The sequence below is a fragment of the Ischnura elegans genome, chromosome 11, assembly GCF_921293095.1.
Source record: "Ischnura elegans chromosome 11, ioIscEleg1.1, whole genome shotgun sequence".
Taxonomy (NCBI): Eukaryota; Metazoa; Arthropoda; class Insecta; order Odonata; family Coenagrionidae; genus Ischnura; species Ischnura elegans.
In genome coordinates this window covers 51,571,737-51,598,433 of record NC_060256.1, presented here as the reverse complement: position 1 = coordinate 51,598,433, position 26,697 = coordinate 51,571,737, and the positions used below count along the sequence as shown (strand labels likewise).

General features: G+C 39.3%; 1 protein-coding gene across 1 annotated transcript in view; it reads left to right on the top strand.

Moving 5' to 3' along the window:
• Positions 1-26,697, top strand: part of LOC124167633 — a 795,973-nt gene that overhangs the window by 735,456 nt on the left and 33,820 nt on the right. Inside the window, exon 4 of the mRNA XM_046545613.1 lies at positions 16,130-17,307. Coding sequence (XP_046401569.1) covers positions 17,079-17,307 — 229 coding nt within the window. The 5' untranslated portion in view covers positions 16,130-17,078. The remainder of the gene's footprint in view (positions 1-16,129; positions 17,308-26,697) is intronic.

Genomic DNA, 26,697 nt, shown 5'->3' with positions numbered 1-26,697 from the left:
TTACTTCATAGATTCTTAGAGTTCTCTACTCGAGTGAGCCTTATGAAGTTGTGGTGGCACGTGGAGGACATGATCGACAGCTTAGGTCATCTGCGCCATAGGGAAGGGTGGAGAGAAACCAGGCGTCGGCATTAGCCTGCTCTTAACGAAATGCACCGAAGAGACCACGGCTTAACGTCCCATCCGACGGACGCAGTGTTGCGCCTGAAATGTCCTCCACACAACATTCAAGCAGGGATCGGGCAGTATCCGAAAATCCTCCGCCAACGCCGGGATTTGAGCCCGGGCCCACGGGATCGGAATCACTCTAACCGCCATACCAATCCGTCCTACTTTATAAAGAACTTAGTGTTTAAACTTTATAAAGCAATTGTTATCTTTCCTCTATTTCCTCTTAATGGACTCACATTTTATGTCTACAGTTGATTTTCAGCTTAAAAAACTAATAGCTTGTCGAAACCTAAGGGGGTAAATGTAAATTTCTGAATCATGGAAACGTAAGTCTGTATTTAAGTAGTCGCTTCTGTCAGACCTGGAAATTTCGTTCGGATCTAAGATTATGTTATCCGTGTCCATCTGCATAAAATGCAGTTCCATATTGTGTTCAGAGCGCTTAAGCTAAAATATTCATCTATTTGTCTATATACGCCGGTGCATGCCTGCTATGTGTTTTCTGTTGCTGTTTTTTTTGCGCTTGGAGTCCAAAGATTTTTGAGGATTTTACCTGTCAATCTTAGAATACTGCTCCTTAATATACTCCATTGCCTGTCCGCCCAACGCGCAGTAAATTTCTTCATTTCAGTAGGCCGACACTGCGTTCCTAACCTCCGTAATTCTTCTCGCTTTGAAATAATGTCTACCCTATCTTTGGCCCCACTATCCTTTTCTGAGGAATATTTATGGTCATTCTTTCATTTACTAGGCCTTAGAGGTAAGGTAAGTACCGATCCGCTGAAATAGTCCCATCCTTTTCACTTCACATTCCCACCGGCACCTTTCGTAATAACCACTTTATACACCAAACTAAATTCCGTCTATCTCTTCCCCAGAGATTGCTGTTTATTACAGTCTTCCTACCTTTTTCAACACCATCTCGTCTACCTATACTTCCTGGATCTCATTGCTCTTCAGATCATTCAAGAGGCGGCTCCGAAAAGCCGTCTTCTCCTGAATCTTTGTTTTATCCTTTTTGTAGTTTTTTTTAATTTATAGTTACAAAAGAGGATTTCTGTTTCTCTCTCCACTTAGCATTTCCATACGGCTGCATGGATTGTGACGAAAGTTAGTTTATAGGTTCATCTCATGCTCCCAAACACCGTAGTGCTACTTTCGGTTACGTCCAACTCCTCCTTTGATTTTTTTTCTCATTACTGTTTTGGTACGTTACGTCATACATCTTCTGCGGTTGGACTTCCTGACGGGCGCACCATTTGACACGCTGATAGGGAAAACACAACTCAGAGGATTCTATTAAAATTCTATTATTCTTACTATTCTATAAAAATGATATTCTATTCGAAGGAAACCATTAATCCTCTTGTTTCAAGCCTTCTTGATGGGGTGTGCATGCACACGGCATTTTGGTCTACGCACATATGAACACCCATAATGGTCAATGTTGTGGATCGGGGAATTAGCTGATCCCGTGCGCGTTATACGGTAATAGTTTTTACCATTGTTTGCTGTTCAATAGGTATAACATCATCATACCATCCAATACCTTCTTATATCCCACTTTTCCTACCCCTTTTGGTACTGTCCTTCTCGAGCAACACCGGGTTGCATGCTGGTAGTTGATTTTGGATAAAGATTCCGATTATAAGTTTCACTATCAACGTGAAACCCGTATCGGCTGTTTTTGAATAATAAAAGAAATAAATGAATATATGTGAGCTTTAGACTCGTATTTCAGCGAATTTTTCTTCAAGGCGCCCTTCTCAGACCTCACTTATACCTATATTTCCTCACGTCCTTCATTCCTCTCTTCTGTCGACATCGTCTGCACGTCCCTCAGCGCATTCCTTTACACCTTATGGCGTCCCCGGTTGCAGCCGTCGAAAGCTATCTTCGGAATTGCAGCACAAGATGGCACCACCGATCTCCCCACCCGCCCACCCACTCCCCGTGCTGTCGGGAACAAACGCTCCTGGAATACAGCGACGCCCTATACAACGATCCAGGCTGTCGTAAAACGGAGGAAACTGGGCTTTTGAAGAGCGAAGCGCAATAAACCACGTGCGAGGCAAAGATTCTTCTTCCATCCCATCCCTATAGCTGCTTCGAGGGGCTTCTAAAGGAATAGCTCTTGACCGTGTCAATGACCCGTCTTTTCGTAGTATCCCCGGAAACAGGGAGCCGTGCATGGAATGATTTTAAGCGATTGATCTCCGCAGAGAGTTAATTGAATCTCTCAGCGTGTGATCCTCAAAAGGTAAAGGAATGCCTGTCCTCCAAGTAAATTGGAAGAACAAGGTTAATTTTTATCGAAACGCTCTCTTCTGGATGGCTAAACTGAGAAATGGATTTCGAAAAAATAGTTTTGTGCAATTTTTGACCCCATTAGCGTTATGGTTTTCTTAATTTCCTGAGTTCAATCACTTCTTACCACTCCTCCGACGAAGAAAGGTCATTCCATGACGGTATTTTGCATTCCTGTATGTTTTAATATCTCTTCAACGACCCCGCGTTCTTGTAATGCCTCTCAAATGCTTCCTCAAATTCTCAAGCGTATTCTTCCTCCCATGCCAAATCACCATTTCCCTTTGCTCCTCCCTATGTCCTCAATGTCTTTAAGCCTCTATACCCGGCAAAATATCATTCTATCTATCGCTATCGGCATCATCTTGCCATAAAGATGTGATAAAATCAGGTGTCTCTCAATGACCTTTTAAGTATGCGGGGAATTAATGTTAGGGTTCTTTCAGGTTAGTCCCACCTAAGGTCTTGAAGTCATCTTCAACATTTTTTTGGAATTTAAATGAAGTGTAATTGAAGGATATATACGCGTTATTTTAGATCAAATTTCAACGCCATCACGCTTAAAGTTTTGAGAATGCTGATTAGATATTACATTGGAATTTTCATTCCGGTTCAGACCGCAATTGACAAGTAGCAGCTCAGACATAATACCCATCTTCATGAACGTATTGCTATTGAATTTTTATCGTTTTTGAAAGTTTCCTTGGTGAATTACTATTAAAATATTAAAGTCCGGGTCAGAATCGAAGAGGCCCGAATCGTTGTTAAATTTTTAACTTTTTATTTATTTCTCGTGGCTGTCTATTATTCGAATATTACTTCCGGATCAGATTGAAAAAGAGCATGTATCTACGCAAGAGGTGCAGCGTTTTAAGTGAGAAAACGTATTGCTCGACTTATAATTACGTTTTTGTAAGCTAATTGGGACATATGTACCTAAATTCCCACCACCGATTCAGTCCTAAAGTGGTATGTTTCCACTTAACCACGACACCTATTTAAATGAAACAATATCGCTTGATTCACGAAGTTGCTTTGAGTCTGACCGAAGCAGCAATCAATTTCTCAAAAACGTCCAGATATCATTGTCGGCGTTAGCATATGGTATCCGTGCAGTTTCCGTGTTAATCCAATTAACTTTGTATGGATATCAGTCAAATATCCAAACGACCCGCCCAGCAACGTTGCAGGGATATCCAACAGTGAACATGGAGGTCCATGTTACAGAATGCCTTAGATATCTTCGCAACATCTGATGAATGGATAATGGGAGTGCTAATTATGTTTTTTCTTTATCCCCAGATATAAAACAAAAAAATTATGCTCTTCAATTCTATACGGAACATATGCTAACTGTGGATGCTGTTTGGAATGAAAATTGTTTTAATGCCACTGATATCACAACTGGGATATCTATTTTATGTCATTTTACAACTCGTCATAGGTGTTACAAATAGAATATCTATATCAAGTTGCCAAATTATCCATCATGCAATAACGTGTTTTAGATATATCAACCTTACTTAGATGTCCATGTATATCGTATGCTGCTTGGGGAAACATGAAACATGTACAAATATTTTAGTTTAATGGAAAATTGCAAATGTATCACTATGAATATAAATAACTTTCATTAAGTGAAACCTAACGTCTTGTAGGATGCTTGCCAATCTTCTTATGGTTAATCTTTATTTTTCTTGGCATGTATTGCATGCGACATGATTCGGAATCCCTTCTCCGTGGATGGCAGGCGTGGCACCTGTCCCACTTATCTTCAACCATCTCAGCCTTTTCTCCGTTCATTGCAGCCCCGGGACGCCATCGACGTTATGGCCTCGACATGGGGTCATGATTGCCCCAGGAACTGCCCTAGTTCGGCTCTAGGCACATGTTTATTTTATTAAGCTGAAATCGTATCTTAACCTCCTCGGTCCTGGCGTATTGTACACAATACATACATCGACGTTTGAATTTTTTCTCGTTTGGTTAAGGGGAATGCCGTTACTGCAACTACTTCAGTGCTTCCTGCCAAATGACAGCATCGTACATAAGCATATTCACATAAATCGTTAATGTTGTTTGTTAATATATATAACACATTAACCAGAAAAAATGTAATTCAGGCCAAAAATAACGCTAGATATGTCATGGGACTGAGAAGGTTAAGATCGACTCCCCGCGATGGATCCTATTCAAGTATTATACTTCTTAGGGTAGGTTTACGTGGAATTTATCGCAGATTAGCACATCCTTTCTCGAAAATGAAAAGGAGACTTCGTTGATTTCCACAGATTTATTTCGTCCGTACGACATGTTTCGAACCATAGAGGTCATTATCAAGTACAAAAATTTCGAATGTTAAGCAAACATATATACTCTTTAAAGGGGTTGGGGGAAAGAGTGGAAGGAATGGTTGTCAGGAGGGGGGGGGGTAGAGAAAGGTGCTGGGTTGGAAACCCCCACTGGGGGTTGTATTGAGAATTGAGAAAACAACCGTTGGACGAAATAAATATATGGAAATCAACGAAGTATCCTTTTCATTTTCGTGCATTAATTTCCACATAGTTGAGCCTAATACAAGTGAACATCCTTTCCACCCTTCCAACAATGATTTCCCTCTTCGATTCTGTAAAATACATACTGCCTTTCATTCTATATGAATCGCTAACTGCAGAAAGGCCAAGTTGGACGGTTTTTTGTTTTTTTTTTCCTTTAAGTTGTTGCTAGGTGCAAGACTCAACGTTTCCTGGTAAAAGGAAACATGTCAGCTCGGTTTTATTGGCATGACATATTTCCTTTTAGTGGGAAACGTTGAGTCTTACCCCTAGCAACAACTTAAAGGAAAAAAATACCAAAAATCCTCCAACGTGGCCTTTCTGCAGTTAGCGATTCATATATGAACCCCATTGTCTTCCTTCCTCTCCCTGGCTTACCTATTATTCATCCATCTAACGCTGATTTTGACATGTATCCATTCCCAATGATTTTAACGCTCCTCCTTTTATCATAATGTTCGTGTTCTCGTTTGCTATTAATTTCACGTTTTCCTCTTTGTAAACAAACCTTAATCTCAAGGACAAGGTACGCATTAAACACGTTATTTTGCAATTTTTTCTTTTTCTTGTGTCTAGGTAGGTATAAGGTGGAGAAGTAACTGCTATGCATAACCATTTCCTGGTAGTTACTTTATAAAACAAAAATTTTGAACTCAATTATTAACTTAAATGATGCCACCGATTGCGAATTTCAGTGCCTCCGAGTGTGTGAATTTACGTAGTCAAGATTCTGTGGGTATTCTGCTCGTTATATATGAGGTCGCGGGATACTTGCAGTTTTGGGAAACTCAGATAACCGCCAAAGGTTTTCCAGCGCGTTGCACTTAGGAATATATAGTATTTCCCAATACTTGCTATAGAGTAATACGGTAGACTATGCCAGAGTTAGCGTTTGTGACCAGAGGTAATCATGTCATTCGAAGTAACATCGGTCTCCAAGGGTTTCATTTGATTACATTCTCCTTTACTTCACCCGCATGTTACAAAAGTTATAGACATAGATAATTTCTATTTTTTTAAATTTTTTTGAGACAGAAAAAAATGGCGTCAAAAATTAGCATAGCATATTTGTTTGTTATTTATGAGCTAATTGGTTTAATAAACAAGGCTATTTTTAAATATTTTTGGTGTAATATCCACCTCCTTCTTTGATTCACCTCTCATGTTCAATTTGTAACCGCTCTGTCTAATTTGATCACCCGTTACGAAATTACGATATCAGACTATCTCGCTGTGATATCAGGTCGTAAAAATGTGACAGAGGCGCTATTAATGCCCCAACATTGAGCCTTTGGGCTTGTGTGAAAGATTGCCTAAAATATTGCACCGGAGGGAATCGCTTTCTGAAAACCTCGATGTGATTGATGCTTTCGCTCGTTAAACCCTGCGGTTTAAAATTTTAATGCCACTTTGAAATATCTCCCCTCTCCTCGCATGAGCGCGGATAACGAGGTATACGTTCAAAGACTTTATGAGATTATTGTTATTGTATATCCTCCTTTTTACTGCGCTCCTCATCTATGTTTTGTTTGAGCTCCATCGTTCGCAAAAACGTTTTTGTTAATTAGGGTGTTATGGAAATGAGAAAATCGTCAGAGCGCGTTCGCTCATGTTATACTGTTAGTCTTTATATTAATAAGCACGTATTATTTTTTGCGGCGACGTCATGAAAAATTTTCCTCTTTTTATAAATTATTTTAATACATTTTGAGTTTCCGAATCGCTCGTGGGATTTCAGTTTCTGTTTACGTGATTTGAATGGCCTCCGGTCAAAACATGTTATTCGTGGTGAACATGTATTAAAAAATGTTTTATTAAATTTTATAATTCTCTTTAAAAAAAAAGCGTTTATTCTCGTGCCATGACGAATGCTTTTGTCATATCTTAATTCATTATTTCCTCAATGGTATATGCTTGTTCTGTTTCAATTATTTAAACGCTGTTTTCCCCATATCAGCTTTATATTGCTAAGGTTTTTTTTCTAATTTCGTGATATTATCGTCACCTCAAAACCTTCATTTCTACAAACGTTTCAAATGCGTATTTGGTAATTTTCCTTGTTCAGTTTTCATTTCATACACCCATAGTTCTAAGCTTACTGGCACATGCCCCATTTTGCGGTAACCTGTCAGGGCTGGACTCGAACATGTGACTTCCTGTTTAGCAGGCGGGAATGGTACGCCGTCACTGAGGCCGGCAAAAGAAATGTGATTATAATTCATGATTGATGTAATTGAAGTATGCTAATGCTAGAATGAATATATCTACGCGATTAAGGTAATTTTGGTGCAAAAAAAAACTTTCTTACAACCTTTGACGCACTTCACTACTCGTGCGTACAAAAAATATGATTAAATTAGTAAATTTGAAGAATGCAATGATAAAAACTTTCCATATTACTTTTTGGGATTATTGCTATGGGTTACATAAATTTCAAATACAGCCGTTGTATAGATATTCCGTTGTGGTTGTTTTTTTTAAGTTGGTTTATTGATGTTCCATCCTGGGGTTAAATTTTCCCGCGCATGATATCTCCCACATTCCCGCACATCTCACGGTTATGATGCTTGTTTTTAATGATGGGTCAGTGTTACCCCAAGAAAAAATTTTGTCCATCACATTACTTTTCCTTACTTTGAAACAAAGGGACTGCATAGAGGAGACCCAATCCCATTCCATTGAAGGCTGACTTCTGTTGCCACTTCGGTCGCATTTTAATCGGATTTCTAAAATGTCCGCGGCGCGGTGATGAGTGCAATGCATTTGCAATGCGAACCCCTTTTTCTTCCAAAATTTTGAGTATTAAGTTGGCAATGGTCTGGAAAAGTTACGAAGTTGATGGATAACATCATCTCACATATAAATTTCGGTTAAAACCGCTAATCATACTTTATATTCCCGTAAAACTCGGATCACTTGCTGCGTCAGCGACGCGAGTGGCGACTATTGTAAACCTTTTGAAATGCGCGGTGGTTGACCACAGATTTAAAGGATCATTTATGGTAATGTGCATGCTTTGGCAGGGATCGGGTTGGTGTGGTGGCTAGAGTATTTGCTTCCCGCCCGGCGGGCCCGGGTTCAAATCCCGGCAGCGGCAGAGAATTTTCAGAGACTGCCCGATCCCTGCTTGAATGTTGTGTGGAGGATATTTCATGCGCAACACTCCGTCCGTCGGATGGGACGTTAAGCCGTGGTCCCCTTGGCGCCTTTCGTTAAGAGCAGGCTAATGCCGACGCCGGGTTTCCCTCCACCCTTCCTTACCTACCCTTCCCTCATGGCGCAAATGACCTCAGCAGTCGGTCGCCTCCTCCAAATAACATAACATGCATGCTTTGGAGCATCAAAAACTGCAGGAATCGATAGTAAGTGTCGCCACCTTATGGTGACAAAATATCACTATGGCAATGTGTTGATTAAAAAGACTTTTTGAAAGTATTTAATTTCTTTTTAGAGTGTGTGCTAAAGTTGCCCTAATGGGCCAAATCTTATGGTACTGTTTTCTCTTATAACCCCCTATCTCTCGCGAAAAGTACCAGGAGCGCGACAGCGCTCCTTCTGCTATGTCTCTCTTAGATTCTGATAGTTCACTAATAATTCAAAAGTCAGTATTCATTTTATTTTAACATAAACTATTTTCTTTTAATTATAAAAAATTAACTCATATTACCAAAAATTCGTCAAATAATACATTAAATAGGCGAAATCACATGCAATGAAGATTTCTTAAAGTTTTTGAATATATACCTTTAGTTGTTTTTGGGACCTAATTTTTTTTCCTGACCTACTGCAAAGTCAGCAAAAATGCCTCAGCACTCTTAGCATAGTACCTGGAAAACCGGTTGGCTCTCAAAGGGTTAAGTAGTTGTTGTAAGTATATTTTCTATTGCTTTGCAACACGCTGTATTCTCGATCCATGTCCCTTCGCAGTCTTTCTTTGCATTCGAAAATGATCTCTTCACGGTATGCGTAACTCCTCGAACGAAGCGTGGGAAAGCCACGACTCGGCGGGAAATACACAAGAAATTTCGGGAGCCCTGGCAACAAAATCTTCCCAAATGCAGGGCCGTGCGGCGCGGGGTTTAATTCTTTTTATTCTCGGGTAAGACTTGCCATCCTCTTTGGCGGTTTTTTGAACCGCCTTCGTCCCAAGATCTCATTAGTCCCCCAGACGGAATGCAAATGGCAAAGGATCCACTCTTGCGGATCGTCGGGCGACACATTGTGCCTCGCTTTGAAGAACCCCAAGGTTTCCCTCGGCGTATTAGATTTCCATAGAATTTTGACCCTATTTTCAGCTATATAATGAGTGCGCGCCAGACTTATTCAACGGGTTTCGGGTGAGTTGCGAGTAATTTGCCTCGATTCCGGGCCATTAAATCTTTTGTGCATCGCCTTAGAAATTATAGTTCAAATCTATGCGCATTCTACTGAGACTGCGCTATTCAATCATGGGTTACTTGGTAAAAATCTCTTCACGGTTGCTCTGATGACGAGGGAAGCGGACCTTTGTAGTTGCCTTTACAATCTGTGCTTAATATATGCTTGAGCCATTTACTTCTTTAGTTTAGCATCTTATTTTACGCTATGGTGTGCTAGTAAATCAGTGTTTGCTGGTAGCTTTTCCATAAGTTTATTAATTTCACATCTGGGCGAAGCCTGTTTTAACCCATTATGACCCTATGTTGCTTCTAAGCTACATGAAAAATGCATACATTTTCTGCTCTTTAAGGAAGTATCGAAACAACGCTTTGTTTTGGGGTGTGAATTGTAATTATGAAACATGAAGCTACCAAAATAATTATGATTGAGTGCAAAATTTTCAAGTTTTTAAATTGAAAAATTTTTAAATTTTATTTCTCCCAGAAGCATCTCTGGGTTCGGAAGGGTTAAGCTATTTGGTATAGTCTTAAGGTGAAGATAGGGCGGAAGATAATCCAATATGTAGTGAAATCGGCCCGACAATGAAATTAAAGTGTTTGTGAAAAGTTTTCGGTAACTTTCTATTTAATGATGTGTTAGAATTATATCATGTTAAGCCTGAGACAACTCTCTACGGCTTATAATATCTCGCAAACAATGTTAAGAGGCCGAATTCCTTTTTCTTATGTAATTCTATTTCATAATTTATGTTATCGTCATGATATTTTTAAAGTGTGTGAACCTAAGACTAGCTTGCACGTAAACGGGGAGATAACGCCTTAAATTTATTGTCTTGTATATTTAATTGCTTGGAAAGCATATTGAAGCAACTCAATTCGTTAATATTCTGTAAATAATAGGTATGCTGTGTAGGCAATTGGACGTTATTTTTTATAAACCGAGATTTATATCGCGTATCAACCTTAGGCAGCTTTAAGGATTAGCCTTCATTTTATTCTGTGGTTTGGTGACTGCTTTTATTTAGCCATGGTTGGCTTCATGAAAAAGACACATAAAATGCTTTACGGCTAGCTTTTATGCGACGATATACAAGAGTTTATTCTCCTTGGAAGATTAATAAGCTCAAGTCCTTCTTCCGCGATTATTCCTCCCTGCTAGTGACTTAATTTTGTCTCCCGTCTAACCTTTCTCCACGCTGTAAAACCCAACGAATTGCACGTCTTTCAATTATGACTGTCAACGTGGATTCTAAAATCTGGTATGGAGACGTGTAACTTCGTTGAAAAATGCCTTTTTACGCCGCATTTCTCATGGTGATGTTTCTTCATTCTTTCACTGTTTTTCGCGGCACTTGTACTTTAGATGGATTACATTGCATAGTTAGCTGAAAACTTCAATCTAAGTAGGAAGAACATGAATCCTTTCTTTGCTTGATATTCCTTATGCTAGCAGCGTAATTTAAGTGCGGCCTGACGAGCCCGAAATAGCTCCTATTTTTCACTTTTTCAACCAAAAAACATGTCTAAATGACATGAATTTCATGGTAATTACCATGCAAGGAGAGTGAGATCCAATTTAGCTGTAAATACTTCAATCAAATTGTTTAAAATTAGATATAGCAATATTTACGCGATTCGTTATTACAAACACATTTCAATTGTAACAGCGAAACGATTTGTGCATAAATAAATTAATTGGAAATATTGAAATGTCTTATGTAACGAATATTAATAACCTCCACCACATCGCGACACATATATACAAAAAAATTCATTTAAAGTTTTAGAATGGGTGCTTTCTTTTGAACGTATGGATTTCATTTTTGTGTAAACACATAAATTATTTTAATCTTTCGTGGTATCAAATTTTTAATCATCATATGAATTTGTACGTATGAGTACCTATGTTGTATGTCCTACCTTATTTCATTCAGAATTTCTATCCAAGTTTTAAATCAAAAAAACATTAGTCAATGACTTTTGTATTATGCATGCATATGACGAATAGCTCTCATATCTCGGTGGTGGATTCCAAAAGGACTGCCATTGAAGCTATTTAAAGTGTATCATTTTATGTTTAGTGAATTTATCATCTGTATATGAGCAATTAATATCTTTCCATATATCCAGCAAAATAAGAGGTTTTACTTCAACAGAAGGAAATTTTCTGACTGTATTTTCGCAACCTCTCTGGTATATTCGGTGCTAGTTCTCCTACAAACCTCCACTTTTGCCCTCTAGATGTATAATTCAGGGGAAAGGCTGGAAATATGCAAGTGGCGTCAATATGTCGACCAGTTCTGAGCGGTGAAATTTACAATAATTGGGGCTCAAGGGACGACATCTTCGCAGGACACGACCATTTATTTTTTCCCCTAATTTTCATTAATTAATTTGTACTTTACCCTTTTTTGTGTGCTCAACCCTATCGGTGTACAATACAGGGGAAAGGTAGGAAATATGCAAGTGGTGTCAGGATGACGGCCAGCTCTTAGGGATGAACTTTACAATCAATGGAAGGTAGTAGTAGTAGAATTAAGATTAAGGGTGCGTCGACGGCAAGGTCATTTTGCACCACTACTCAATCGTTTGATTCAGGACGCATTATTATCAATGGGGTTCAAGGGAGGATACAAGGGATGATATGTGCAGGAGGATCTTCCGCTATTTTTCATCCAAATTTTGATTAATTATATTAATATTTGTACTGGTCAGTTTTTTTTATTCGACTTTATTCATTCAGGAATAGCACTAATAATATGATAGGGGCTTCCTAAAGGAATTTAATTGAAGCTATAAAGAACTCATGTGTATCTATTTATGTTGTTTTATTTATCATCTTTATATGAGCGATGCATATCTATGTGAAATAAAATCGAAATCGGAAGCTATGACGAGGTGTAAGGGCTCCATAATAGCAATGAAGAGACTTCGTGACGTCCATAGTTTATTTAAAATAGGACTACGGGTTTCACCTGCTAAGCCATCTTCATGTATATTGAAAAATTCAATGTAATGAGTTCAAAGTTTTTCAAAGCAACTGAAGATGACTTGTCAGTAGAAATCGGTAGTTCTATGTAAAAAAAACTGTAGAAGTCGCAAAGTGTCTTCATTGCTCCTATCTACATCTAGTAAAAAAAGAGGTTTTAACGTTTTTTCTTCAACATTAGGAAATTGTCTGACTGTGTTTGCGCAACTGCTCTCGTATATTCGGTGCAGGTCCTCTCATAAAACTTCCCCTCAACTCCCTTGGTGTACAATACAAGGGAAATTCAGGAAATATCTAAGTGGCATCAAGATGACGACCAACTCCGAGGGGTGAAATTTACAATCATTGGGGTTCAAGAGACGACATGTGCACGGGGGACTCTTTCGCGGTGGACCGGAAATTAGATGAAATTTCCGGCGTCCGACCTGTGCGCCGCTCCACCGGAATTCCACGGCAAAAGCGAGGAGCTGTTTTGATTTTCCGGGTGACTCTCTACACTTCCTGCCGTCACCGCAAAATGATCACTTCACCCACTCTTAGCCTCGCAAATTAGGTACTATACATATTCATGAGGTAGACTTGAGGTATCGTCGTTGAATTCATGATAAAATATAAACTAAAGATGGCAATTTCCGCGCTTAAAACGATTTAATCGTTCAGTTTTGATCATTAAAATACGCATTTGATTCTCATTTCATGGAGGCTTTTCCCATTTTGTTATCAACACTGTTTAAAAGTGTTCAGCTAGACCTGGAATTTTTACGTCTATTAGTGAAGGTATTTTAAAATCTGAAATTTTCTTCATATTCATATTGCTCTTTGCGTGTTTGCTTGAAGAAATGTAGATTATGAAAATAGTAATGTTATCTCGTAATCTGAAGAATAAAATAAAGCTGATCACTATAGTGTAGTTATTGTTTTATATTTAAGAACAGATGTAACTGTATTTATTTTTAATTAGGTAGTTTCAATGTAGCCTGCGTAAAATATTTCATTTATTGTTGTCCTACTTATTATAACTTTTCTTCAGGTTGCAAGTGTTTAGGTAGACCTCTTGGCGAGGAGATATCTGAAACCATTATTTTTAATTCACAATCCATCTCACGCTTAGTTACCTATTAGCAATATTGCCTATCGTATTAATTATGTCGCCTGTGTAATTATTTCCATGTATGCACGCAAGGTTTGTATCTCCCCAGTCATCTTTTGCGTCATTCAACTCTGAATGTGACCACAAATTGCCATGATAGATCAGGATTGTACTGTATAGATTCTTAAGCTTGATTGTGATTTGTTTAATTATCTGGCTCGTGAGTTCAAGGTCCTTAATATGGAGATTGAGGCGGATTGGAAAATTTTCTTTTATCAAAGTGTTCTACCATTAAAAGTATATTTGTAACACTGCAACCATCACCCCTCCCTTCGAGGACATCCCTCTTTAGCTCACAGAAAGGCCTACTTCTTTTCATTCCGTCAATAAATCCTATTCCCTTCCTTCCCCTCCTATCCTACCAATTTTTCCCTCTTTTTCTTTATCATTAAAGTATTCTACCGATTCAGTTTGAATCGCATGGAGTATTTAAGGGGTATTCTGTCAAGTATCCCCTCCCTTCATGAGCATCCCTCTTCAAAAATTAATAGGCCTTCTGAGAGGGCAATCAATATTGAGAAAACTGTATAAGATTCGGAGAATCAGAGCCGATGCATTCAATGTTGGGGTAAAGATGAAAATTTATTTATAAAAAGTATTCCGCCGATTTAGGTTGGTTCCCATGGAGTACTTGAGAAGCATTTTGGCAGTCTCCTCTTCCTTCATGTACTTCCCTCTTCAATTTACATTAAGTCATACTGTTGGGTCCTTTCCCTCTTCCCTGTCGGCGAGTGTCGCCGTACTCTGGGTTTCCCAGGTTCGGCCGGCCCCTTTCTCATGGTCCCGCCCAGGGGATTTCACTCGCACCCTTTTGGAGTGAGGGCTTCCTGGCAGTGCCGTTACTCTAAGGTCAGTAATCCTGTCTCATCCAGGCCCACACCTTCGGCCTGGGTGCCAATCAGTGTTTGAAGAAAGCCGGGAGCGTGTGGACGCTAGGGTTTTGCCGTGCGCTTCGGCGGAAGTCGCGCGCGAAATACATCGCATGTGATTAAAGGTGTCCACGCTTGTCATTTAGCATAACCTTGGGCACACGTCCTCACGCGCACATCTTTTGGTCCATCACATTGCGTGCACACATACTTTATTTCATTCTGTCTAAAAATACTATTCTCTTACTTCCTCTCCCTCGTTTACCCAACATTCAACATTCTAACCACCATAACCGCTTTCAATATCCCCTCCCCGCTAAGTACTCGCTTCTCCGTATCTTATCCTTATCTTATCTCCGTACCTTCTGTCTTCTCCGTATCTTATCGAGAAGCTGCCTCTCCTTTTCCAGTTGCTCGGTTGTTTTTTCTAGCCCCTTCCCCATCAGTACTCACTCGAGCCTTACTCTTTGTCTCTTCGCCTATAATGACTAGCAGTTCGTAATTTCCTCTTCTTCTCTAACTACTTTATCTTCTCCATTTCCCTCTACACCCACCTTACGATCGCTTCTAGTATCTTTTCGTCCTCTTTCTTTCACGTCCACCTTTCCGCCCTGTTAAGTTTTTTTACCCCACGTCAGACTCTTCATTAGCCATTTATTTAGCGTGTCCAAGTCCCAGTTTAAGCTCGAACTCCACATGATCTAGGTATTCGATATTTAGTTGATAACGATGTCACACGTAAAATCTAACCCTTAATATAATCGAATGACGGAGTGTTTTGTGAGCTTCCCCTATTGCTGTTTTATACTGAATAGCAAATAGCATAAGGGGGTGAGAAATGCCATGAACGGATTGTAACTATTAATTTTAGAATGAGATTGTTATTTTTTATAATTAAACATTTAGCGTAAGTCACTCTTATCCCCATTCCTTTTTTACGCACGATAATTTAAGTAAATTGCAGCTATTATTTCCAAAGTACATCTTACGCCATGGTCATTAAAGTATTCAAAATGGCTTGGTGCGCCGAACGAGTGCCTGTTCCTTCACTTCAAGTTAGAAACTTGTGCAAATATATACTGGAATGTGATTTGAATCCACTACGATCAAGGACAATCAGTGCTGAACCCCTGTCCGAAAGTAGGTAAGTGGATGGGGTAGGATTTCTGCTCGTGTTGAAAAAAAAATTCATTTGACATTTCATCCTTGGTGTGTATAATCGTACGTTTTACCTGAGCCTTTACTGTGACATTCTTGACGTCTATTTTGCTATTTTTGCTTGTCGTGTGCCATCTCTATGCTCCTGAAGTTTCTGCAGTGATAGCAGGGTAGATATTGTAGCGAAAACTTTGGGAGAGCGCTGGAGATGCAGATGAAAAGAGCAATCCCATATCCTCCTCCGAGAAAGAGTGATGGATATATATAAGGGACGGTTGTAGCTTATTTTTTTTTAACGTGGACCCTCATTCATCGAGGTGCCAAAGGATCCCACTTGGGTATGTGTTTCAAGAAGAAAAAATATACCTTTTGCAAAAGAGGAAAGATATGCTCTTTTTTTGTGAAAAAAAAACTACGCGGAAACAAAAATCCTCGCTTCGAATTCGTCCGTCGACCTACTTGCGACCTATTTTTTTTTTATTTTTCTCACCCGCACCTACTATCCGCTCCTACTCTGCTTGGTTATTCATTTTGTCTCTCTTGTGTTACAGGCGGAGAGAAGCTGTCAGCGGCTCGTTTCCCCGGCAAGGTGGCGTCGAAGTGCCGGAATTTTCACGGAGACCGAGCGAAATTTGGAATAGCTGAGCGGTGACGTGGTGCAAAGTTTTTTAAGCGTGGAGAAAATGGAAGGACGGGAGCGAAGAAAGACCGTGACGTGATGTTTCCCTATAGTACGTCACTCCGTCCTCCACAGTTCATTCTAACAAGGTGCCGACGGACGTCGAAGTGAACGTAAGTTTGGTGACCCAAAGTCATATTTTCTGTTCACGTCATTTGTTTTCTTCTGATCTCGTGTGATCTTCGAGCACAATTCGTGCGTATCCAATACGGAATTTTTCATTAGTGCTAGACTCAGCTGGATTCTGGTACTACCTACTTCAGGTAGTGCTTCCGAGCCCAATTCGTGCTTACACAAAATTATTCAGCAGTGCAAGACTTAGTCATACAACTCTGGTACTTCTCTACTTCAGGTAGTGGTGGAATTGTTCAAACTTGGGTCTTTTAAATTTTGTGGTGCATTCTGGTGTATCCCACATCTAAAAAATATACCCGCCCCCTCGTTCTGGATTTTCCATATCATGATCTTGTCGAAAGTAGTGACGCCTGGAATGGGTGTGTATGTTCGTGATTGGTAACCCTGGCCTGGGTGATTGACTTGCTGCTGGTCATTACTTAAATGTTCTGGAGCATTCCGGTGTACTCCACGTCTTAAAAAAACCAGCCTCCTATTTATGGATTTCGACATCATCGCCAGTTCTTGTCAAAAGTGGTGAAGTCTTGAGTGGGTGTGAATGTGCGTGAGTGGTAACCCTGGCTGGCGTGGGTGGTAGCCCTGCCGTGGGCGGGTGCGATATCCCACTCCTTCCTCGAAACGGGTCCATCCGGGAAGATCCCAGAACGCCGGCCAGCTAATACCCACCTCAACGGGACCGCCTCAAAATGTGCCTCGGAAAGGTACGGTCCCGCGTGTTCGATCGGAGATCTCCGACAACAGGGACCTTTGAACCCTCTTTCAGCTCCGTCCCAAGCGGTCCTCCACAACCTCCCTCCAGCGGGGTCCATCGGGAGGCTTCCCGGCCAACCTCATCCCCCCTGCTGCTTCGGATATTCGTCTTCTTGGCGTTCACGTCAGTGACTTCGTGCTCTGGGACCGCTGGGACGTCGACCGGTGAGTTTTGCCAAAAGTTTACCCAAAGGGTAGACCCACACCAATTCCTGGAAGTCCTTTTCGAGGTATAACACTTGGTTCCTGATCCTTTTCTGACCTCTCCCACCATCCTAAACTCTTACCAAGTCTCATACCCCTCGTTCCATTTCAACTCCTCTAAGATCATATGAGGTATGTATGGTAAGCCACTTGCTCTGATGCATTTAGTAATATGAAACACTTAAAAAGAACTCTCACGTTAGAAAAAAAAACATTTTTCCCTTGATACTGTGAGTGAATCTTGAGGAAAACGCCTTCAGCCATGACGCATCATAATCATCAGTCAAATATCCTAAGATTGAAATATGATTTGATTCTTTCCCGGCGAAGAATGTGGGTAAACTCTTTTCGGGATTACCACTGGGTCAAATTATCCATATTTGCCAACGTTTCGAGCTCCCTTCTCCTCGAAAATCAAAACGTTGGCTAGTACGGATAATTTAACCCAGTGGTAATCCCGAAAAGAGTTTACTCAAATCCTAATATTTGTTTGGCGCAGCTCTTCATTCCTCTCTCCTATTCGATAGCCTTCTCATGGTATTTCTTCTCTTTTAGATCCTTTATGACCTGTCCTATTACCTGTCATTTGGGGTCATTCCTTGCCCTTCTTCCCTTCCACTGGCGCATAAATAAATGACTAACTAGATTTCAAAACCACAGAAATGGAATCACCGAAAAAGGGAGATACACAAAATGTTCTGACGTTTCCATAGGATAAGCCACTAGATATGGTCTATTCTCGAAAAGTGAGAATAGACCATAGAGTCAACTTTTATCTTACTATATGTAGGCTATATATACACGCACATGTATTTAGCAATGAGGTACAGAGGAGACAGAAAGTATGGATGGTACGAGTACTGAGCGGGAGGGGGGGATGTTGAAAGCGGCGTTAATTGGTAGAATGCTTTAATATATAACTTATTTAGTCTAAGGTGCGCGTTGAATTTCGACGGTTAGTGAAGACTAAAATACGGGTTTGCAAATATTAAGGCAAGGGTTTATTGTTAACATTTGGTTCAAATAATAGCATTTTTCGCCCTTGCCTATGATTCGAATACATATATGCACCTGGCCGTTACGGCTAATTTCTGTTGTTCAAATGGAATAAAAATGGATGCAATAGGATTAAAAGTAAATAATTGGCAGAAAACGAAGTGAGTTGAAAAATTGAAAAAAAACAACTGATCACATTTTCCGAACAATCGTACAAATTATCAAAGTGGTACCATGGTGTGCCCGGAATCCTGTGCTTTTCCTAAGGAAAGTAATAGGTTAAGGTAAAGGGACTGAAAATACCCAAAAACAAATTGCCTCGAAAATTGATGTTTATGGGCTGTGTTATGGGAATTAACGAACACAAAGTTCTTACGCGAAAGAGAGTGATAAAATCTCTAGTGGTTAGTAGCGCAATTTACTAACCTCAACCTGTGTGGCTAATTGAACGTGAGAAATTCTGTACATTTAATAAAAACATACAACGAAAAAGGATTAAAAAACTTATTTAATATAAATTTATATAAAAATTAGCAGTAGGAAGAATTTAAATCTAATTTTATACAAAATGCAATGTACGAAAATGTTATAAGTCCTTGGTGCTAGAGTTAAACAAGTAATACCTCTAAATTTCGAAGACTTCATCCTCTTGGAAACCATCTCGAGTTTTTGGTTCTTTTCCGTCATGAATATCCTCCGAAGAAGTCGTCTCCTTAGCTTCACGCCTGTTAAATCTAATTCTGGAATACTACCTCCTGAAGACGGACCCAACTCTCTCCCCGCCCATACTGTCACATCTCCTACTTTGCCTACTACATGTTTTACCCATTTTTCCAAGGTTAAGAGCAGGCTTTTTTTAACCCTGGTTAAAAGAAGCACAAAACATATTTTATTTTATTTCACCACGTAATCTGTTCCTATTAGTAATGTTTGCGCAAATTTGTGTACATTCAAAAATGCTTTAATTCCTTCTGATGCAAAAAGTTCGTGTATCATGTCTTTCTAAGTATGTGCTCATATTTTGACTACAATAACCGTAATTTTTATAAATAAAGCAGGGATATACAACGCAAGATTGTTATAAAAAAGGCAGTATGAGAAATTCATAGTGATACGAATAAAATCAGGATATCCAATATAGATATGGAGTGGATTTTTTCCGTATTAAAATAAAAACTTGCAAGTTTCAACAATTAAACCTTCCGACAGCGTGTAAATCTTGGTTGCATTAAAAATTTTACAGTCGTGGAAAATTGCAAGCGTTTATTTTAATATAAAATTTCTTGTCGGTAGTTATGCAGCTTGTAAACCGCAACCTGTGTGGCTTAATGAACCTTAATGGGAAAATCAATGCATTAATAAAAACAGCAAACGTAGAGGGATAAAAATCTTGCAAAAGTGCGAAAATATTGCGATAAAATGGAGAGGTGAATATGGAAACGTAACATTTTGTGACAAAGTCCGAGGTTTTAGAGTTGAAAAAGTGATATCTCTAAATTTCGAAGACCATATCCCCTTGGAAACCTTCTTGGACCTTTAGTTCCTCTTTTACCCCGTCCTGAATACCCTCCCAAGAAGTCGTCTCCCCGGCTTCACGCCTCTTAAATCTAGTTCCCAGGCACTCCCTCCTGAAGACGGACTCAACTTTCTCCCCGCCCATTCTGTCACATATCCTACTTTGGCTCCGCACTTTGGCCTCCTGCCTGAGTCCCCATCCATCAACCCCCGTCTCCTTCCTGTTATCATCCCGCCGCTCTTACCATATACCCCTATATTTCTGCGTTTCCCTTGTCTTAAGCCTCGCTTCAGTTTCAGACCCTCTCGACCGCTTTCTCCTCAAACTCGTGGTTCCTTTTGCTCAAGTTTGGTGGCGATGAAGGATAGGACTTGGAGGAAGGATGTGTCGCGTATTCTGGGAGTGTGTGGGAACCGAGGGGGGTTTTCTTATCCGTCGAGGCGAAAATTTCAATGGAATTTCGACGGTGTTCTCGTGACTTTGGTCGGGGAAGGTAGCCTTGCCGGCTCCTTTCGGACCTGCCTGGCCAGGAAAGGGTATTCATAGATGGTAGGAATCCGAAATATTCTCGGTTTTATGTGCTTTCAACCTTATAAGTGTCATTGTAAAGTTCGAGTTGATATTGTTTCTGCTAGGTAATTTTAAATGTGCCACCTGATATGCGTCTATTGAAAAGTTTTGGTTGATATAGTTTCTGCGAAATAATTTTACATGTGCTATAAATTGCCAAAAAATGCTCTTTAACTTCGTTTATCTTCTTTGCTTTGCTATAAAAATTTAAAAAAATAGTTTTGTTGAGCTGTAGGGATGAGCATATTGTTTTTAAGGTCAAAGAGGAATTATTAAAAAATATAGTTTTGAACTAACCGTGAATTGTTTCAATGAACAATTTCCGTTCTTTCACTGTAAATCGGAACATTCCTACCCGTTTTGAAATCATCTTGCGTGTACGAGGTGTGTAAATTAAGTTATGAAACCGATTCTCGTGTGTCCTATCTGGCAACACTGAGGACGCGACAGGTGGAGGGTATGCAGGTAAATATCGCAGCCATTATACGTTAAAATACGCTAGATTTGTTTCGCCAATGGATTGCTTTGTGAGAAAGGTTTCCCGAGCGTGTTCTAAAAATGAGTGACATCAATTTTGAATCCTTGTGCTATCTGTTGCTATGACCTCCTTTGCTGTGCTCTCGTCGACCCATTCAAGGGATTATCCTATTTCGGGACATAACTCTCGGAAGTTACTAGCATGTTGGTATTTTGGGTGTTGGATATTTACCAACTCTAACCAACTCCCAACTCTATTAACTCCTACCATCCACCAAGTAAGGATGGGAGTTTATAGAAGATGTGTCGCTTATTCTGGGAAGGGGCTTTCTTATCCGTGAGGTGGAAATTTTCATAGAATGCGTCATTGTTCTCTCAAGTTTTGGACGGGTAGGTAGCCCGACTGTCTCCTTTGAAGCCAAGCTCTTCCCGAGCTAAAGTGGGGCAGTTAGAGTTAGTAGAAGGGGTATGGGGTGGGATTCGACTTAGCACGGAATGCGCTTAAGAGTGTGCATAGCATACAGGGGCCTGATTTTCCTTGCTCGAGAACAATGGCATGGAACTTGAATGTTGGATGATTTTTTTTGTCTATGATTTTTGATTGTTTTTGATAAAATCATCATCCATTCATAATTATATTTTAGCGATAACTTTATGAAATGCCTGTTGTAAACCTTATGCTATGCTTAACTTGTAAAGTAATTCATCTTAATCTCTATTCAGCTGTATCAAATATTAATTTCAGGCCCTCAGTAATTTTTAGCATTAAAGGTAAACGGCAGAGTAACATTTTGCATTATAAGATATCTTTGTGAGAAACTTTTTAAATCTGGAATAAACGTTAAAACCTTAGGGCTTAAGTTGCAGATATTTAGTATGGAAATCCTCGGGGTGATTTCTGTGGAAATAAGGTTAAATTTTGTTTAAAAAGGGGCTATAGTTCATGATTTGTCAGTCATATTTAGTGTTTGTTCAATTCGAATGATATTTTTCTTTTTCAAGGAAGGAAATAGTCATCGGTTGTGCTATCGTATCACCGGTTTTAGATTTAATTTGGGATAGAAAATACTTCCTCATCTTGTTGAATTTTTCCTTTTATCCTTATCACTTGTTCCTGATTAAACTACTCGTTGATATCATGCATATTATTAGTCTAGCTTCATCTATGATTATTATGCGCTCTAGAAGAGGATTTCATTTGTTATTGTTATGAATCTCACAGTTAAAATCATAGAATGTGAAGATTTATTCGAAGATGTAGAGCTGTTTTGCTAAAATTAAGCTCCTTGTAATGCCATTTAATTCAATGGTATTGAATATTTAAGTATTTCTACTACTATTTTCATTTCATACTGAATGCTTCTAATCACGATTAGGGCTTCTTGTTGCGATTACTAGTAATTGCAAATTTATCAACGAAAAAGAAGTCATAAATAGGAGCCGTAGCCAGTTTGTGGGCACATTTCTTTGCCTCAATAGTTCTCTAGCTTTAATAAAATGTGACTCTTTTCTATGTTTGGAAATTAAGGAATGAACTTCACTAATTCACTAATGAAATTCACTAATATAAATGAAAAAACGCCACCCGGGTTTTTCATAAGTCAGTCACATCGTCAGGAGGCTGACTAATTCGACGACTGCAAAACTATGTCATGAAACCCGGGTCCTGGTTTTTCATACACATTGGTGAACTTTAGAAAGCTTATTCTTTCGTTTTCCATTCAGAAAAGGTTTCACTCAGTGAAATATAACATCATTAGTGATGACGATATTCTAGTTAAAAATTTCGAAACTCGTATATGTTTTGCGTATTTCACTAATTTTTATGTAGGTACCATCGTATTAATTTATCAGTTATTATCTGTCAGAAATCAGTCAGAAATAATCAGAAACCAGGACTTATCAGTCAGAAACCATCAATTACAACAATATTCTTTTTGAAAAATTTGAAAATCCTTTACGTTTTGCGTAGTTTACCCGTTTCGATGAAGGTACCGACGAATTAGTTTACCATTTTTAAAAATCAGTTCAGGGATCTGCCTAGATTTTTAGGCATTTGTATATTCTTCACCACGTCACATGCTGTTGTGTACGTGCATACGTTCTGCTCTTCGCCATGGAAGTCGTTGCTGGCACCCAGAGCTGAGCCTGATAAATTACGTGGGCGTGACATGCCGTGACGCCGCGTTCCAGGTGTGACTTCGTGCATTTCTATTGCGCGCGTGGTACACATACAGTTGTTTCGTGCTCGTATTGATTCGATGACAAATGGCCCATTTAAGTGCGTCGTGTCGGATCTTTGGTGGATCGTGTCAGCAATGGTATCGCCATGACATTTTACGGAACTTAATCCTCCTCAAGTGGCGTGAAATTTGTTCCGTGCGGATTCACTTCTGAAATGTGGAGCTATAAACCATGTTGGAAGAACAGCCATTTACGGGGAAAATTCGATTGAAATCCTCATTGACTTTCTTAAGTAACACAATTTTTTAATCTCCATTTCTGCTTAAACAAAGACTCACACTTTTGTTATAGGTTGCCACTTATGAAACATTCTAACCTGGGAATGATAGTATTTTCAGGGCAACGGGTAAGTGTCGGATTTACGTCTTTTTAAATCATTTTTCATCATTCGGAAGTGCAAATGCTTGTTCTTTTGATCATTTGTTATCGTATTGATGATCGTGGACTTTTATTATCTGATGATCGGCCCCTTATTATTAAATTTTTAACCTTTTTTTCACAAAAAGACAGGTCAATTTATGGCTAGAAAAATTGTAGGTGACAGACGTGGGGTAAGGTTAAATGCATATATCAACCTATATTTGGGTTTTATCTCAGTGAAGGGTAGGGGGTTAATCCTCACGTTTAATCTCCTGCAATTGTTTTAGAAAATCTTATAGCCTGAAAAAAGTATTGGTTGTAGTTTATGTAGGAGTGTCATAGTGAATTTGAAACTGAAGTTTTTTTCTGTAACTACTCTGCCATAGACTTCTCCCCGCAGTAGAATTTTAAGTGAGTTATAAGTAACTTAGGCGGACGAGATGTCGTGGAAGGGCATCCTGACTTAATAATAAAGAGATAGCATTTTTTCCAATTTATCGTGGGACGTATGATACGTTTTGATGGTTAATTTATTCTTAACTACACTAAGAAATTCTCAAATTCTGAAGCTGTATTTATACTATTTGGATGAGAAGGGTTGAAAAGTGGTAGGAGAAGATTAAATAAGGGGAGGAGAAGTTGGTTTAAGTGAGTTGATAGTTATAAATACTCATTTCAAATCATGTACTTTGAAATCCTTAGTAACATATTTCCACTCTCAATTTCTGCTTAAACAAACACTTTCAATTTCGTAGTAACTTTTGTCGCGTGAAACATTTGCCCTAGTAATGATAATATTTTTGGGGAAACGGATGTGTGATTAACCTCTTTTTTTTAACCATTTGTGAAAAACCCTGCTCTCTAACTATCAATTCACTGGAAGGGAGCAAGATAGTATTTCACATCCATCCCATTAAACTGATTCATGCAGTGACTTGAGATGGTAGTTTCAGAGGAACCGTACATCTCGGAACTCCCTACGCGCTTACCCGAGCTATCTATCTATGCATCCATCCGCTACCTGCCCTACTCGGCCTCCCCTTACACTCAAAGGTCAAAGTTCAACCTTTTGTACTCATGACAGCACTTCACCGCCCCCACTCCCAAAAAACCCATCTCATACCACTTCTCCTACTCGCCCATCTCTTCGGCTCCGTGTTCGTTTGTTCTGCAAAAAAATGTTCGAAGGATCTGTCCTGAAAGCTCCCCCGGGGAATGTTCTACCATGGTCCGGCAGCGAAAAGAGAGTGTTCATTAAGTGTCTCCTATAATTGACCTGGCCCTTCACGTTGAGTTCGCCATGAATAAAATACAGTCAAACTTCTCTTCAGCAGTACTATCTATGACGATAATTCTCTGCAAATATGCGTCTCTACAGTCTCATAGATTTCTTTTGTATGGGGGATCGGGTTGGTGTGGTGGCTAGTGCTTCGGCTTCCCACCCCGTGGGCTCGGGTTCAAATCCCGGCGGTGGTAGAGAATTTCAGACTGCCCGATCCCTGCTTGAATGTCGTGTGGAGAACATTTAAAGCGCAACACTCCGTCCGTCGGATGGGACGTTAAGCCGTGGTCCCCTTGGCGCCTTTCGTTGAGAGCAGGCCAATGCCGACTGGGCGCGAAGGTGAACCCGGAAATGTTGCTGCTCTTACGTGATATTAAAAATAGTTTTAAATTACGTTCAAGACTCGATCAACAAGCTTTCTCGAATAGGTGTGGCGTCATGTTAGTCGTCATGACTGCGGGTATCTTATCTTTAATGCTCTTGAATTCCTTCGATATCATCAAATTCGTCTTGTATTGAACGGTTCTAATATCTATTAAATCTTGAATGGTGTTGAAGGTTTCGGCCACACAATGAAGACTTTCTAGCATTATCAGCGCTACCTTCGAAACGTGATTAGGGTTGACATCATAGCCGCTTGGGAGAGAAACGTTGTGGAAGATTCAATTAAATTTTACGAGGTGCGAAGGATATAAGTTCGGCACTGCAAGAAATTGCTACAGAGTTGTTTCCTGTAAGTAATAATGATTATAATTGTCTCGTCATGCTTTAAGTTATTTGTCTGTCGGTTATTTTGACATAAATAATTCAAGTCGATTCATGTTTTCTGCAACTCGTGAAATATCACGTCATCATTGATATATAGTTAAAATTACTAATGTAGTTCCAATTAATATTAATTGGGTTCTATATATATGAAATTATTTAACTAATCCCGATCAACTCCATCCAAGGGTTGTTTAACAATCGCTCTCGATGATTTTAGCGTTCAAGACGACTTGTGCCACGTTCCTTGTTCGAGGCATCGAGAGTAGTGTGAGAAATACGTAAATATCTTAAGAAAAATATGTGTTAAAATATTTCTTGGAGTGTTGGTCAACGTATGTTACGCAAAAAAAGTTATAGCAAACGTTTCTGTTTATTTAAAACCATCATCAGGGCTATGAAAGAAAACACATAAGAACAATATAAAATACAAAGATAACATAGATGTACGATATTTTTGCATAAATAAGTGTTACGATAGCGTTTTTTTACAATACTATAATTTAAAAAAATGTTAAATCGTATAAAAATAAAACGTTGGCTACAACTTTTTTTGCATAAGATACGTTGACCTACACTCCAAGAAATATTTTAACATGTAATAAACGAGGTCAAGATAAGGAAAAAAAATAAATAATTAAGAAATTTAAAAAAATTAAATAAATAATTAAGAAATAATGATAAAACTCAAATGGATCGACCTAGTTAGTAACGAGGAAGTCCTAAGAAGGGTAGGAGAGAAGAGAAGCCTCATGAAAACCTTAATAAGAAGACGGAACAACCTTATAGGCCACATCCTGAGACATGATGGCCTGATGAAGACAATCGTCGAAGGACAAGTGGAAGGCAAGAATGGAAAAGGAAGACCCCGAACAAAATATATGGAACTAGTAAAGAGAGATGTGAAAGAGAAGAAATACGTAGGTGTGAAGAGATTAGCTGATAGAAGAACTGAGTGGAGAGCTGCGTCAAACCAATCCTAGGATTGTTGACCAGTGATGATGGTGAATTAAGAAATATAATAAATGCCTTTAAATCTGTAATTGGTGCACAACGGTATTGATTCTGAATTATTCTCGTGTTATAGCGTTTACTCCGCTGTGAAGGATAGAAGCTCTGGCTTTATTGGAATTAATGTAAC